This window comes from Melospiza melodia, chromosome 19 (genome assembly GCF_035770615.1).
Source record: "Melospiza melodia melodia isolate bMelMel2 chromosome 19, bMelMel2.pri, whole genome shotgun sequence".
Lineage (NCBI taxonomy): Eukaryota > Metazoa > Chordata > Aves > Passeriformes > Passerellidae > Melospiza > Melospiza melodia.
This window is the reverse complement of record NC_086212.1, coordinates 11403725-11416805: the sequence shown is the minus strand read 5'-3', so window position 1 is coordinate 11416805 and position 13081 is coordinate 11403725. Positions and strand designations below refer to the sequence as shown.

Here is a 13081-nt window from a genome sequence, read left to right as displayed (position 1 = left end):
AATTATCACTAATTAAATGTTCTAAAGATAGTGATTTTTGTAATTGTTATTCAATGGCTTGAAGAGGCTTCTGAAGCTGATCAACAGAACAGTTCTGGAATTGTATGTGAAGACTAAATTAAATTAGTGCTACAGAAGTTATTTTCCTAATGTATTTAGCCTGAAATAAAACTGATATCACATTTAGCTAACCAGGGCACTTGATGAATGGGTGCACAGTAGAAGATTTGCTTTTAGTTAATACTCAGGCTGAAAAATAGCTATATTCCCTCTTTCATGCCAGGAAAGCCTAAGTGCTCATACATTAATCGAGAAAATAATTGCAGAGGGCCACAAATGTGCTTGAATAAAGAAAGAACTTGTTCAGATTTTCTCAGAAAATGCTATGCCTATTCTGGTCTTTCAGTTAATAGACCTGCTTTTTCAAAGGGAATTTGGTAGATTCTGTCAGCACACAGATACCTCTTCAGAGTCTGTTGTAAAAGTGGCATTTAGGCTGACTAAAATTTATGTTCTGTGTTCTTTTGTTGTGAAGGAGGCAATTCTGATTTGATAACTTGTTATGCCACAGTTGGGAGTGATTAATATTGATTACAAATATTTCCTATTTACAAATGGTGACTGGAAGGCACTTTCCTGAAGTGGTGCACAGTGCTGGTTCTCAGTGAAGTAATTGTTGAGGTGAAAGCATGGTTATTAACATGAGTCAATGGTAATGACCTTAAATTCCTGATTTCCCCAGCTTTCAGTCATTTGTTCAGTACTGCGGGAGCATCTCTCAGGAGGTGAGTGAAGGAAAGGTGAATTTCTGGGTTTTTTCAAGGGAAATCAGTATAATCCCTGTGTTCCCAGGGATTATCTAATTTTTGAGATTGTCACTTCCTTGTAGAGGACAGGAGCATGTGGGACTTGTGAGGGGGAATTTCGAAGGTGTTTCAGCTCTTATCTCTCTGAAATGCAGATGAACTGTTCTGCAGGCTTCTGTCTGCATGAGCTCTCCCCGGTGAGAGCTTCAGGAGGGATGTGTTGGGCATTTTGGTCCTCTGCTGAGGTTTTGTATTGCCCTGGTGCTGTATTCTTCCAATGACAGTCACATTTGACTTCAGTCTTTTCCTTACTTTGAATAAGCTGTGTGTCAGCATTCCTCTGCCTACACAGCTCCATAAAGTTTTTGCAACCTTCATTTTGGTTAAAAATTTTAATGACGCCAACAAAAGACCTTTTTCCTTTCATGAAAGCTCTTGGATAACAGTTTAATTCCCAGAGCACTGACCATAGGCTTCGTAAAAGTATTACACATATTATTTTATCCCTGTATATTTTGAATACAAGCTGTATCAGAGGTATTAAATGGTGTTTTAACCAGAGTGGTCTATTAAATTTGTGCTTCTTAGAATCTAAGTATAAATTATTTTCATAATGGAGGGTGATTGCTTTGTCAAACTGTTCTCAATTCATGGACACTGCAGGGTGTACTTGCAGCCTTGTGTTCAAGGGTTTATATGCAACCCCCATTATTGTTTGTTCTTCAATAAACAGCTTCTAAAGGCTAAAGTCGTGTGTGAGCTGTGAGTTAACAGCTAAAATATTTGCCAGAACTCTTGTTGCCCTCCTGGTAGAGAGGTTGTTGTTTGTGAATGCTCAGAGAGATCTTGAATGAGATTATTAACTACTTTGCAGTTTTCCTTCAGTGTTAAATGTGCTGCTAAATCCTAGGATATTGTGTTAAAAATAATTCCAAAGTCGGTGTCACACCACAGACACATTTTTGTGTTTAAAAGAACACATTTTTGTGTTTAAAAAACCACATGTTTAAGTTGTGGGTCCAGTTTTGCCATGAAGCCTTTACAACCCAACCAAAGTTCTTGCTTAGTGCCTCTAAATCATTAAAAAAATAAAAATCAGGTAATAGCATTTTAAAAATTGAACAATAGTCTTGTTCTTCCCCCACAGAAGTGCACACATAGCTCCATCTATGATGTTTGGTACTTGGATTAAGTGTTAGCTCCCTTTTGCACCCAGACTGTGCAAACACATTGTAAATGATGGAGTAAAAGTGTAGGGCCTGTAAATAAGTAATGCTGGTGCATCCTTGGCAATAAAAATGGTGCTGATTGAAGGAGCCATTGACATTCTGAGCTTGCAACAGGAGGTGCAGGGACAGAGCTGGGTTTTCTTGCCTTTGAGGAGCTCACAAGTGTTCCTCCCTCAGGTAGTGGGGGGTTTGTTGAAGTAAACACCAACAATAGTTTTAAATCTCAATAAATGGTGGCGCTGGATTATAGGTGAGACCTTTCACCCTGCAGAACTCCTAATTGCTGTTCTAAACCCCCATAATTCCTTAATCTTGCAAATGCAACTATATTGACAGAAAATTGTTCTAAGGAGGAAAGGAGGAGGCTTAAAGGTTAAGGGAACAGAAAAGTGCTGTGAGTTCCCTACTGTCCACAGGAACATCTGTGCAATCTTGCATGAAAGGCTGGCTTTGTGGTGTCAGAAATTGAGAGCTTTTCTCTTTTGTGGCACTCATCCAGGGCAGCTCTCAGAGTTTTTATTCTTGCCTGCAATTCTCACTTCAGAAGGAAAGATAACACTCCTTACTGTGCCTCATCTATTTGCAGAACAAGCTCTGCAGAGTGCAGGAGGTCTCTTTTAGGACCAGATCTGTACTGCAAAGTTGTGCTGGTGTCACTGCTCCACAGATGGGGTTGTGAAAAATCAATCCCCTCTCACAGAAATCACATTGTTCAAGTTCTTTCTGGCAAGGATATTAACCCCTGGTCTTTCCATCCTAGTTCTGCTGTGAAAATGAATGGTCATTTACAAACCATTAGCATTCTTTCAAATCAAAATATAATCACATCTTGCTACTTTCAAAGCCCTTCTCTCCCAGCAAATCTCATTAATTATCACAGACAGGTGTTTTTCAACAAAAGATCCTTGCATTCTCTCTTCTTCCCCAGCCTCCTACTTGAGCTAATGAAGCTTCAGTGATGTCTGTGGAACAATGGAGCAATTTCTGTAAGTGCAGGTTGGAGAGAAAAAATAAGGGATGGTAATTGAGGAGGGGCTGGAGGAGAGGCTGTGGAGCAGAGTTCCTCTGTCTGTGCAAAGAGATCTCTCATTACTGGTGATTAGGGAGGAAGCATTTAGAGAGACAGAAAGAAAGTAGCTGTGCTAAAATTAAAAATGTTTTTTGGTAGTTTATTGATATGCAGATGCTGCTGTAGGAAAAGACCAGAGACCTCTTTGGGGCAGCCTTTATGTCCTCGAGTTAATGGGGATTTGTATCAAGAGAGGGGAACTGGCATCACCTCCACTCTGCTCCTGTGGGAAGCCTCTTATCCAAAAAGCTCCCTGGCATGACTTGCAGCTGCCTGAATGCTGTTTACCAACACTCCCTGCATAAATTGGATGCTTCTCCCTGGAATTAGCCAGGTTTCTTTTCTCTGTGGAGATGAAGCCTATGTGCTTCCCCAAATATTTGAATCATATTAATTATTACAGCAAGTCCTCCTTCGTGGCTGTTGTAAACAGATCCTGCCTGCTTAGCTTATGCCAAGACAATAGGAAAGAGGCAATTTTTTAGCCTGTAAAAATAAATGATACACAGGTGTTTTGCTGGGCTGGATGACAAGCACCCCTGCCTCATCCAGTGGTTCTGTATTTTCATAATTCATATTGGCTCATGCCTAGAAGCTCCCCAGTCACTGCCTCTTCCAAATGCATATAGACATTTATATTCTGAACACTGACAATCAGCAGAATTCAAATACTCTTTTAAGCATATTTGAATTAGTCATCAACTACTCTGAAACTTCAGAGCATCTCCCAACATTTTCAGTATGAAAACCAGGCTCAGGTGTGACCTCATGTCCAAGCATAAATAGTTATTTTTCCTTTTTATCTGGCAAAGCAAGAGCTCTTATTTCAGGAAGGAATATAAGTATCTTCCCTGCAAAATCCAACAATGAATAAAATTACCTTCAGCCAAGTATAGATAATTCTGCCCACATGGAGGTCAGAGACCATGAAAATACTGTGCAAAAGGAAATGTACTCTTTTCTTCCCTCTGGGAAAGGAAGGTGTCACACCAGGCACCTTTTTTAATCAGAATGAACGATCGAGTAGTTGCACCTCTCCTGTTGAGCACCTGAAGAGAACTTCAGCTGGAAACTGGTGCCTTGGGCACGTTATGGCTTTGTCATTTTTAAGTAAACCAGTGAGGTTTGTGAGTTATTGGCAGAGTTATTGCTGATGGAGCCTCTCCAGACCCCAGCTGCGGGTAACACGCTCTGGAAAAGACCAGAAGCTGGAGAGAACTGAGTGATGTGCACTCACCAGACCCTCAGGGGGCTGTCAGGAACCTGCTCACAGAGGGAAGAGACACTCAGCTGTTCCAGGAGCTGGTTTATCTGTCACATGTATATCTGCCTCCTCAGGTAAACCCATGGATGTTCTGCTTCCAGTTGGATTTTATCATTTCTGACAACACCTTTTTCACCATAAAATATGCAGCAAGCTTCTTACAAAAATACTTTATTGAAGTTTTCAGAAGGGAGCAGACGCAGGGAAAGGTACAAGCAGGCTCAACATTTATCCTGTCAATTCACAGCACACATACTTTGAGGGGTGAGTTTTAACCCATATATAACAAACTGACGGAACATGTCACAAGTCTGAAATATCACACACACAAGACAAGACATCATTTAAAACCTGACTTCAGGTGACAATACTGATCTACTTGACAAATATCACTGAGATACAGTCTGATGGCATTTTCTTTTTACTTTTAGCAGCAGCCAAAAGCAGTTTGCTCGCAGCAGCAAAATGTCATTGGTGATCACAACATCATAAGCTTTGGGGTTCTGCTTTACCACATTTGGGTTTCTATTTGTAAATGGAGTTTTCAGACTTAGGATCTTGAGCTCCCCTGTGCAATACTGTTAAATACGAGCATTTGCCATGGCAACTAATTACTTATTTGTGTTACTACATCTCTGAGCAGTGCCAGCAGTGGAATTAATTTGCTTTTTGGTCATACTGCCTCTGTGCCCAAAGAGGCTGCAGAACAAATGGGCAGCTGTAATGAAGCATGAGATGGGAAGCAGAGTAAAATGACCAGGATTTTTTGGTAGGACCAAGGCTAGAGTCCTGGTCTCTTGAATCTTGTGCTCTGTTTAATTAGTTGACAGCTCTAAAGAAAAACTTCAAATTAAACAGTAAAAGAATTGATGCTTGTGTTGACTGAATCAGCTCAAGCCAGGTCTCCAATGAAATGAGGTATTTTAAAAGAAAGAATGCAAGATTTTGAAACTTGAAAAATTTAAGAGGTCTGAAAGGAACATTTTAAAAAGGAACATAACAAAAACAACACAAGATTTGCATCTATCTGAGCTTGTCATTCCCTAACACAGTGCCAGAAGAGTATCTTTAAGATCCTGCAGGAGAGATTTGAGGATGTCTTTGGGTTGTCAGGATGGAGCCTGTGGAGAAGCTGGCACTGTAAACTCCTTAGGGCAGAGATCTGTCCCTTCTTGGGGTGTGGAAAGGACATCTATTGCACCCCATGAAACAGGGATCCAGATTATGGCTGTAACAAAAATAGAAATGAGATGTTTTCCTTCTGAGGTTTGTTCTTTTCTTTCTGTATCATCATCATCCATGTGTAACAGGTGTGAAGAAAAATCTCTCCCATTCATGAGGAAGATCAGGTCTGCCAACAGCTAAGCTGTAGTTTAGCACACTAGTTTAAGCCAGATATTTATTTTTATTAGCTCTTTCTTTTCAGTTTTCAGTTTATTGGAGCAAAATGCTGGTGCTGCTCAGGCTGACTAGGTGGCAGCAGAGCTCTTTTGTGACACCTGCAAGTGGCGGACACAGATTTCCCTGCCCGTGGTTAATGTCAATAAACCCCTTTATATTTCTCTGCGGTGGGATGTTGTTGTTGATGAACTAAAATAAGTTAATTGTGGGCTCTCTCCTGCCTTCCTCACCTGCCCCACACCGCTGCTCCTGGCTTCTTCCAAGGAAACAAGCTCCAGTCCCACACCAGTACAGCAGAAGTAAACCAAGGCTTGTCTCATCCTCACACTGGGCTGGCTTCACCCTCAGTAGTTCTGAAGGGCATAGTGAGGCTGAACCTTCAGCTTCTTGGGGCAAAGGAGTTTAATAAAAGCCCTCCTGAAGCTGGAGTGGCAGAGAGGGTACAGGACAGGGTTGACAGCTGAGTTGATCCACAGCAGCCAGAAAGAAGTCTCATACCAGAACTCGGAGATGCACTGGCCGTGGCAGCCAGCGCGGATGATCATCAGGAGGGTGTACGGTGCCCAGCAAACCCCAAAGATGCCCACAATGATGGCCAGTGATTTGGCCACTTTCTTGTCCCTGGAGAGCCTGAAGTGTTGGGTTGTGCTCTGGGACACGATCTTCACCCGTTTCTCTGAGGACAGAGTGGAGGCTGAAGTTTTGCAGCTCTTTTTGTCGCAACACTTGGGTTTCCTGGAGCTCTCCGAGCTCATTTCCAGCAGGTCTTTGGCATCCAGGCTGGAAGTGGAGGCTGCTGCTTGAGCTTTGCTCTTAGAGAGGTCGAGGGTTTCAGCTGACTCCTTCTGCTCCCACTTACAGCATTTCAAAGAAAGCTTTGCCTCTGGGCTCCTTTCCATCTCCTCAGTGAAGGACTGGTTGTGCACTTCGTGGAGAACGTCCAGGCGCATTTTGGTGCGCTTCTGGATGTTCAGGTAAATGCTCAGGTTGAAAAACATCACGCTGATGAAAGGGGTGAAAAACTCCAGCGTGGAGGCTGTCATGAGGAAATACCAGTTGTAGAAGAACTCAGCATAGCATTCCCCACTGGGGATGATGCTCTGGCCTGATATGTACTCCCAGCTGATAATGGCAGGTCCATACAGCAGGAATGCCAACACCCACACCATCACCATCTTCAGCACTGCTTGCCTGGTGTTGCCTTGCTGGGCTCTGTAGGCGACCTGCAAGAGGAAAGCCTTGTCTTACACACAGTCCCACACCCCAGCTGGCTGAGGCTCCTCACAAATGGACTATTAGCATTCCTGGTAAAGTTGCTAGGCAATCCCCCAGCAGTGCAACAAATTGATATGCCATAGGCAACAGGAGCAATTGCTAGATAAATCACACTCTTACAGGGAAGATTTAGAACACTCATTTTACAGCTCCAAAATATGGTGTCTGCTAAGTGGAAATTTACTGGTTTGGTTGGAGCTGGCAGCTGTCTGCACCCACCACTTACTGAGCTGTCCCAGCTCCTCCCTGTCAGTCCCAAGGAGAGGGACTTGACCAACTCCTGGGCTAAATCCGTGTTGTATTTGCAATCAGGGAACGAGCAAACAGCAGTGGGTCAGATCTGCCTGGGAACTGCTCATTACCTCCTGCAAAAGGCCAAACATTTTGATCTCCCACACTCTCAGAGACCTCTCCACATTCCCTGCCACAGCTGGCAGTGCTATTTACTGCCATGAAGCTGCGAGTCTGACTGCAATCCACTTGTTTGTCCTGGGGATAATAAGCTCTTGCAAGTTAGTTTACAGTCTGCTTACCTGGCTGGCTTGCTTGTACACTACTACCCTGTCACCTGGGAAGGGAACACCTGCACAACGGGGACTGAGCCTTAAGTGATTTAATCATGCCAGGAATGCTAATCTGAAATCACAGCTGAATTTTGCATTTGTGGATGGTTATTGCCTCCCAGGCTGAAAAATTCATAATTTCTGGAGGATTCAAAGAACTTTTAAGTATTGCAGACAATCTGGAGAATAAAGCAGGAGGAGAGTTATGTCCCTCTCAGCTGCCATGACAGGACTCACCGCTCTTGTCACCGAGAGGAACCTGTCGTAGCTAATTAGGACGATGTTGAAGACCGAAGAGGTGCACAGCAAGTAATCAACCACCAGCCAGAGTTTGCAGAGGCTTCTCCCGAAGATCCATCTCCCCGTCAGCACATAGGGCACGTACAGGGGGATGCAGAAAGCGCCTGCAAGCGGAGGGGTCGGTCCCGGTGAGAGCCGGCTCTGCCCGGGGGGACCCGCGGGCGCCGGGGGCTCCTTCACTGTAAGGGACCGAGACAGCGGGAGGGGACCGGGACTGCGGGAGGGGAACGGGACTGCGGGAGGGGAGCGGGACAGCGGGAGGGGAACGGGGCAGCGGGAGGGGAACGGGACAGCGGGAGGGGAACGGGACAGCGGGACGGGAGCGGGACAGCGGGAGGGGAACGGGACTGCGGGAGGGGAGCGGGACAGCGGGAGGGGAACGGGGCAGCGGGAGGGGAACGGGACAGCGGGACGGGAGCGGGACTGCGGGAGGGGAACGGGACAGCGGGAGGGGACCGGGACAGCGGGAGGGGAGCGGGACAGCGGGATGGGAGCGGGACAGCGGGATGGGAGCGGGACAGCGGGACGGGAGCGGGACAGCGGGAGGGGAACGGGACAGTGGGAGGGGACCGGGACTGCGGGAGGGGAATGGGATAGCGGGAGGGGAACGGGACAGCGGGACGGGAGCGGGACAGCGGGAGGGGAATGGGATAGCGGGAGGCGAATGGGATAGCGGGAGGGGACCGGCAGAGCAGGAGGGTGTCGGGGGCAGGAGCGGGGCCCGGGGGAGCAGCCGGGCAGCCCGAGTTGCTGCCGTGCCGGTGCCGGTGGCACTTTACCTACGAGGAAATCCGAGATGGCCAGGTTGAGGAGGAAGAAGTTGTTCTGGGTGCGCAGGCTGGAGTCCGCCACGAAGGCCAGCATGACGAGCGCGTTGCCCGCCACGGTGACGGCGATGAGCAGGGCCATGAGCGCGCCCAGCGCTGCCGTGCCCGCGGCCGCGAAGCGCCCGGCGGCGGCGGCGGAGCCGTTCAGCGCCCCGGCGCTCTCCATGCCCGCGCCGCTCCCGCCGCGCCGCCGCCGCGGGGCCGCTGCCCCTCCCCGCCCCGCCCGCTCCCGCCTCCCGCTCCGGCCCCCGGCACCCTCGGTGCCCCCCGAGACCCCCAGAGCATCCCTAAATCCGCCCAAGGGTCTCTGCGTGCCGCGAGAGCAGCCCTGAGCGTCTGCACAATCCCACGGAGCTTCTCAGCCCGAGAGCACCTTTGTACTACCCAGAGCATCCCTTCATTCCTCCAGGGCATTCCTGAGAATCCACACATTCCCCTCTCAACCTGGTAGCATCCTTGCATTACCCCGGAGCATCCCTGATCCCCCCCCAGAGCACCTTCTCCCATTTCCCTTCCCTTCTCAACCCTGGAGCATCACTGCATTACCTCGAAGAAGCCTTGCCACCCCCTAGAACACCTCTACATCCCTCTTTCCCCTCTCAACTCGGAAGCATTCTTGTATTCTCCCAGAGCATCTTTGCATGCTGCACAGCAACATTCCTGCATCTCTCCAAAGCGTCCACCACGAGTTTATTGCTCCTGCGGGATCTGTGCCTTAATGAACAGAAGTGAGGTCAGAACTTCATTTGCCTTTTAATCAGGCAGGAGGGCTCCCTGGGCAGGTGGAACACAGAGGGTGATGATCTTGCCTCTGCTCCTCGTGGGCAGCAGGAGGAAGAGGTAAGGCTGTGTAAGAAAAACTGAATTCTTGGTCTGCAAACCAAGGAGTCCTTGGGGCCCCAGCTCCAGGAAGGTAATTCTTCCTTCTTCCACCACTTGTTCCACCACTTATTCTCTAAAGAGAATAACTTCTGTCTGAGGATTTGTTTCAGCTGGGGATTCTGCAGGATGAAGTCACCTGCCACTGCACAAGCCCTGTCCTTGGTGCCTGCTGCAGGTGGCAGGACAGAAAACATCCCCACAGGTATTGCCACAGAGGCAGGATCAGTTCTGCTGTCAGCACCTCTGGAGAACAGCACGGGAATGTGCAGAGCAGCAGCTGCAAACACAGAGAAGGGTTCGGGCTGCAGACCCTGAGCAGGCATCCTCCTGTCGGGGGAATTCGAGAAACAGAGAGAACATAAGCAAAGCAAGAAAACTGTGCAAACCCAGAAACGAGCCTGTAGTTAAGGCCCAGGGGGTCTGCCACCTTCTGATTGCTCCAAAAGCTATTTTCACCTCAGGAGCTACTACAGCCTCGCCGAATTCCTCTCGAAACACGCAGCCACAGCCGCTGGCGGCGGATCCTGCTGGGAGAGCTCTGCAATCGCCGGGAATCGCTCGCAGCCGGCAGAGCCGAGCACTGAGAGCACTGAGGGCACTGAGGGCATTTCTCCCGCAGGGTGTGGCCCTTGTGGCACCCACCAAGGGGCGGCCTCGGCAGGAGCCAGCCTCACCCTGTCCCGTGCCAGCCCGGGGGCATCGCGCTGGCTCCGCGCTCCGAGCCGGGCTTGCCCTTCCCGCTGTGCGCGCAGCGAGCCCGCAGCTGCCCGCACCTGTGTCCCCCTCCCTCCTCGGGACACACGAGTGTCCCCAGGCCGGTGTTCCAGGGACGGCCGAGGCTCGGCTGCTGCCGCATCCCGACGGAGGATGTCACTGTGCGCTCGCCGAGCCGCGGGCGGCGGCGCTGGGGATGCGGCGGCCGCAGCTCCCGGCTGGAGGGGCTCGGTACTGCCCGAGGGGCTCAGAGCTACCCCTGGGGGTGCTTGGTGCTCCTTCAGCACTGCCCAAGGGGGATCAGACCTAACCACCCACCCAACCACCCCGCCCGGGCCCACACTGCACCACAGCCCAGCAGACAGGACGTGAATTTTATGCTGATCATCACAGATGCGATGGAGAAGGAGTTGTTTTTTTTGTTTGTTTGTTTGTTTTTTTATTTTTATTTTTTGACACCTGTGATGTTTAATGAACCCACGGATCACTTTCACTATGTGGCAGTTTGTGATCTGGTGTTATTTGTAATCTCCAGCCACTCAGTCAAGCATTAGTGTGTTCATTGAAATGTTCATTGAAATGTTTACAAATTCCATACAATGGTGTGTGTGCTGTGCAGCTCCCATCCCCAGGAGCAGTTTGCTGTTTGTCAGCTGCCAGCCATTTATGCAGAATTTTCACCACCAAACCCCCTACTTTGTACCTAAGATAATTTATGAAGTGATACAATACAATGTGGACAAATCACAGTTATTTTTTATCCAGAGTAAATTTCTAGGATTGCTGGATAAATGAGAGGTGATAGAGCTCAGATTACAGGTTTCCTGACCCTCATGTTTCTCTCGCTTCAGCAGACAGGACAAGAGTATTTCTAATACATTTCAGGAAAGGAAATCACACAACTGTAGTTCAAGCAGAGCACACTCAGACATGCAAGCAGATGGTCTGGCAGCTCACGTTTGGAGCTGGCTCACACAGCACACCTGCCATGTGTAGATACCCCATGTGCTCATAAGTGCTTATATAAGTTCACTCAGGGTGTTCTGAGCACCCTGCATCAGGCCACGGGCAGGGAGAGCTCCTGACTCCATCCCTGTGATCTGCAGGGGAACCTTTCTGGATGGTCAGAGCTGCAGCTCAGCCCTGGGCTCTCCTGAGCCTCATGTCTGTTTGTTCTGAGGCTGTGCCTGAGCAGCAGCAGCAGCTGGGGAGGGCAGATCACAGGGTGGTTCAGGCTGGAAGGGGCCTCTTGAGCTTTTCCAGGCCAACTCCTCTGCCTAAGCAGGGTCAGGTGCAGCAGGTTTCCCAGGGCTTTGTCTGGTTGGGGTTTGAACATCTCCAGCAATGGTCACTCCATAACCCCTCCAGCTGTTCCAGCTGCCCTCCAGACTGCCCTCACAGCCAAAAAGTCTTCTCTTGTCTGCACCATCGTGCCCACAGATAGCTCTCTATTAACCTAGGACTAGGAGGATATGCACAAGTTGTAGTTTTTCCATTGTTTACTTCTGTCCCATGGAGCCAGTTTGTCTCTGAAACAAACTTTAAAGAAAGAGATTGTTAAAAAATCTCTTTGTGTTCATGTCTGATGAGGGTTGAAAGTCCTCTGGCACTCACACAAGTATCTGTGACTATGAAACCTTTGTTTTATTTCCTTTTCTTCTGCCTTTCATCGTGGGACATGTTTATTCTGTTTGGAAAATTCCCTTTTAAAAGATCCCCTCACAAGTTACCAGCACACATGGGTGAAGAGAAGGGCAGTGTGGCAGAGAAAAGAGATTCCAAATTGGCTGAGGGCAAAATCTTCAAGGAGCCCTTGAGCCCCTGCTTTGCCAGACCCCCAAGACACAGCACAAACCCTCAGTATAAATATTTCACACACAGCGCCAATGAGAAGGACACAGAAAACACCAGGGGAGCATTTCTCATGCTGGAGATGCCTTTGCAGTGAAATGCTACACTTTGATATATGTTTCTCTTAAAAACAAACCCAACAACAACTTGTCTGTCAAGGCTTGGGGAGCTATTAGGGCTGAACACCAGCATGGCAATGCAGACCTGGCTGGGAGTGATGAAATCAGTCACTGGATGTGCTGCATCCAGCTCAGCCAGGTGTCAGAACAGCTTCTGCTGCTGGCAGGAGGTCCCTTCCTTACCCTACTGCAGGGGACAAAATTGAGTGAGTTTGATGTCAAACAAAGACAACGATGACCAGAATAATTCTTGAAAATGCTGAGAAATAACCTGTGAGCCAGCTTTCAGAGAGGTGAGAGAAGCTAACACCTCCACTCCCAAAGCAACACCTGCTGAGAGCTCTAAATGGCACAAAGCCACCATGTCCCAGGATCACAGATTCTGGAGGGGAATTGTCCCCATCTGGGCACAGTGTGTGTCCATCTGCACTCAAAACATGTCATGAACCTTTTCACTTCTTTCTTTTTCTTCCTTCTTTCCTCTCCTTCCTGTGTTCTTTCTCTCCATTCCCAGCTCCAACCTGCAAAACCAAACTCCCAAAGTGTTAAAAATGCATCCTTTACTACAGAGAGACTTTTCATAGTTGGACCTGTCTCAAACTGCCATGAGTGCCGTTGGCTTCTTGGGAACAAGCTCCTTAAGATTACAAATCGCCTTGTCACCACAAAAAGTCACATTTCTATCCTTGTTCAGTCCAACAGCACTTTTGTGAGCAGGGAAATGCTGAGTTTGAGGGAGGAAAACAAAGCAGAGCAGGATGAGTAATGCCATTAGTAATGA

The 13081-nt window shown here is 48.2% G+C and overlaps 1 protein-coding gene across 1 annotated transcript; it reads right to left on the bottom strand.

Moving 5' to 3' along the window:
• Window positions 1-4563: 4563 nt before the first annotated feature.
• Window positions 4564-8900, bottom strand: HRH3 (histamine receptor H3). The gene is made up of 3 exons (XM_063172543.1): window positions 8687-8900; window positions 7845-8011; window positions 4564-6992 (listed from the first exon to the last, which is right to left on the bottom strand). The coding sequence occupies exons 1-3, from the start codon at window positions 8898-8900 to the stop codon at window positions 6114-6116; spliced, it is 1260 nt and encodes a 419-aa protein (XP_063028613.1). The 3' UTR covers window positions 4564-6113.
• Between the last annotated feature and the right edge of the window lie 4181 nt (window positions 8901-13081).

Coding starts and splice junctions, on each gene's coding strand:
- HRH3 (XM_063172543.1), bottom strand. CDS start 8,900: ATGGAGAGCGCCGGGGCGCTGAACGGCTCCGCCGCCGCCGCCGGGCGC. Junction 8,012..8,686: donor CATCTCGGATTTCCTCGTAG/GTAAAGTGCCAC, acceptor CTCCGCTTGCAG/GCGCTTTCTGCATCCCCCTG. Junction 6,993..7,844: donor TCCTCTCGGTGACAAGAGCG/GTGAGTCCTGTC, acceptor TTCCTCTTGCAG/GTCGCCTACAGAGCCCAGCA.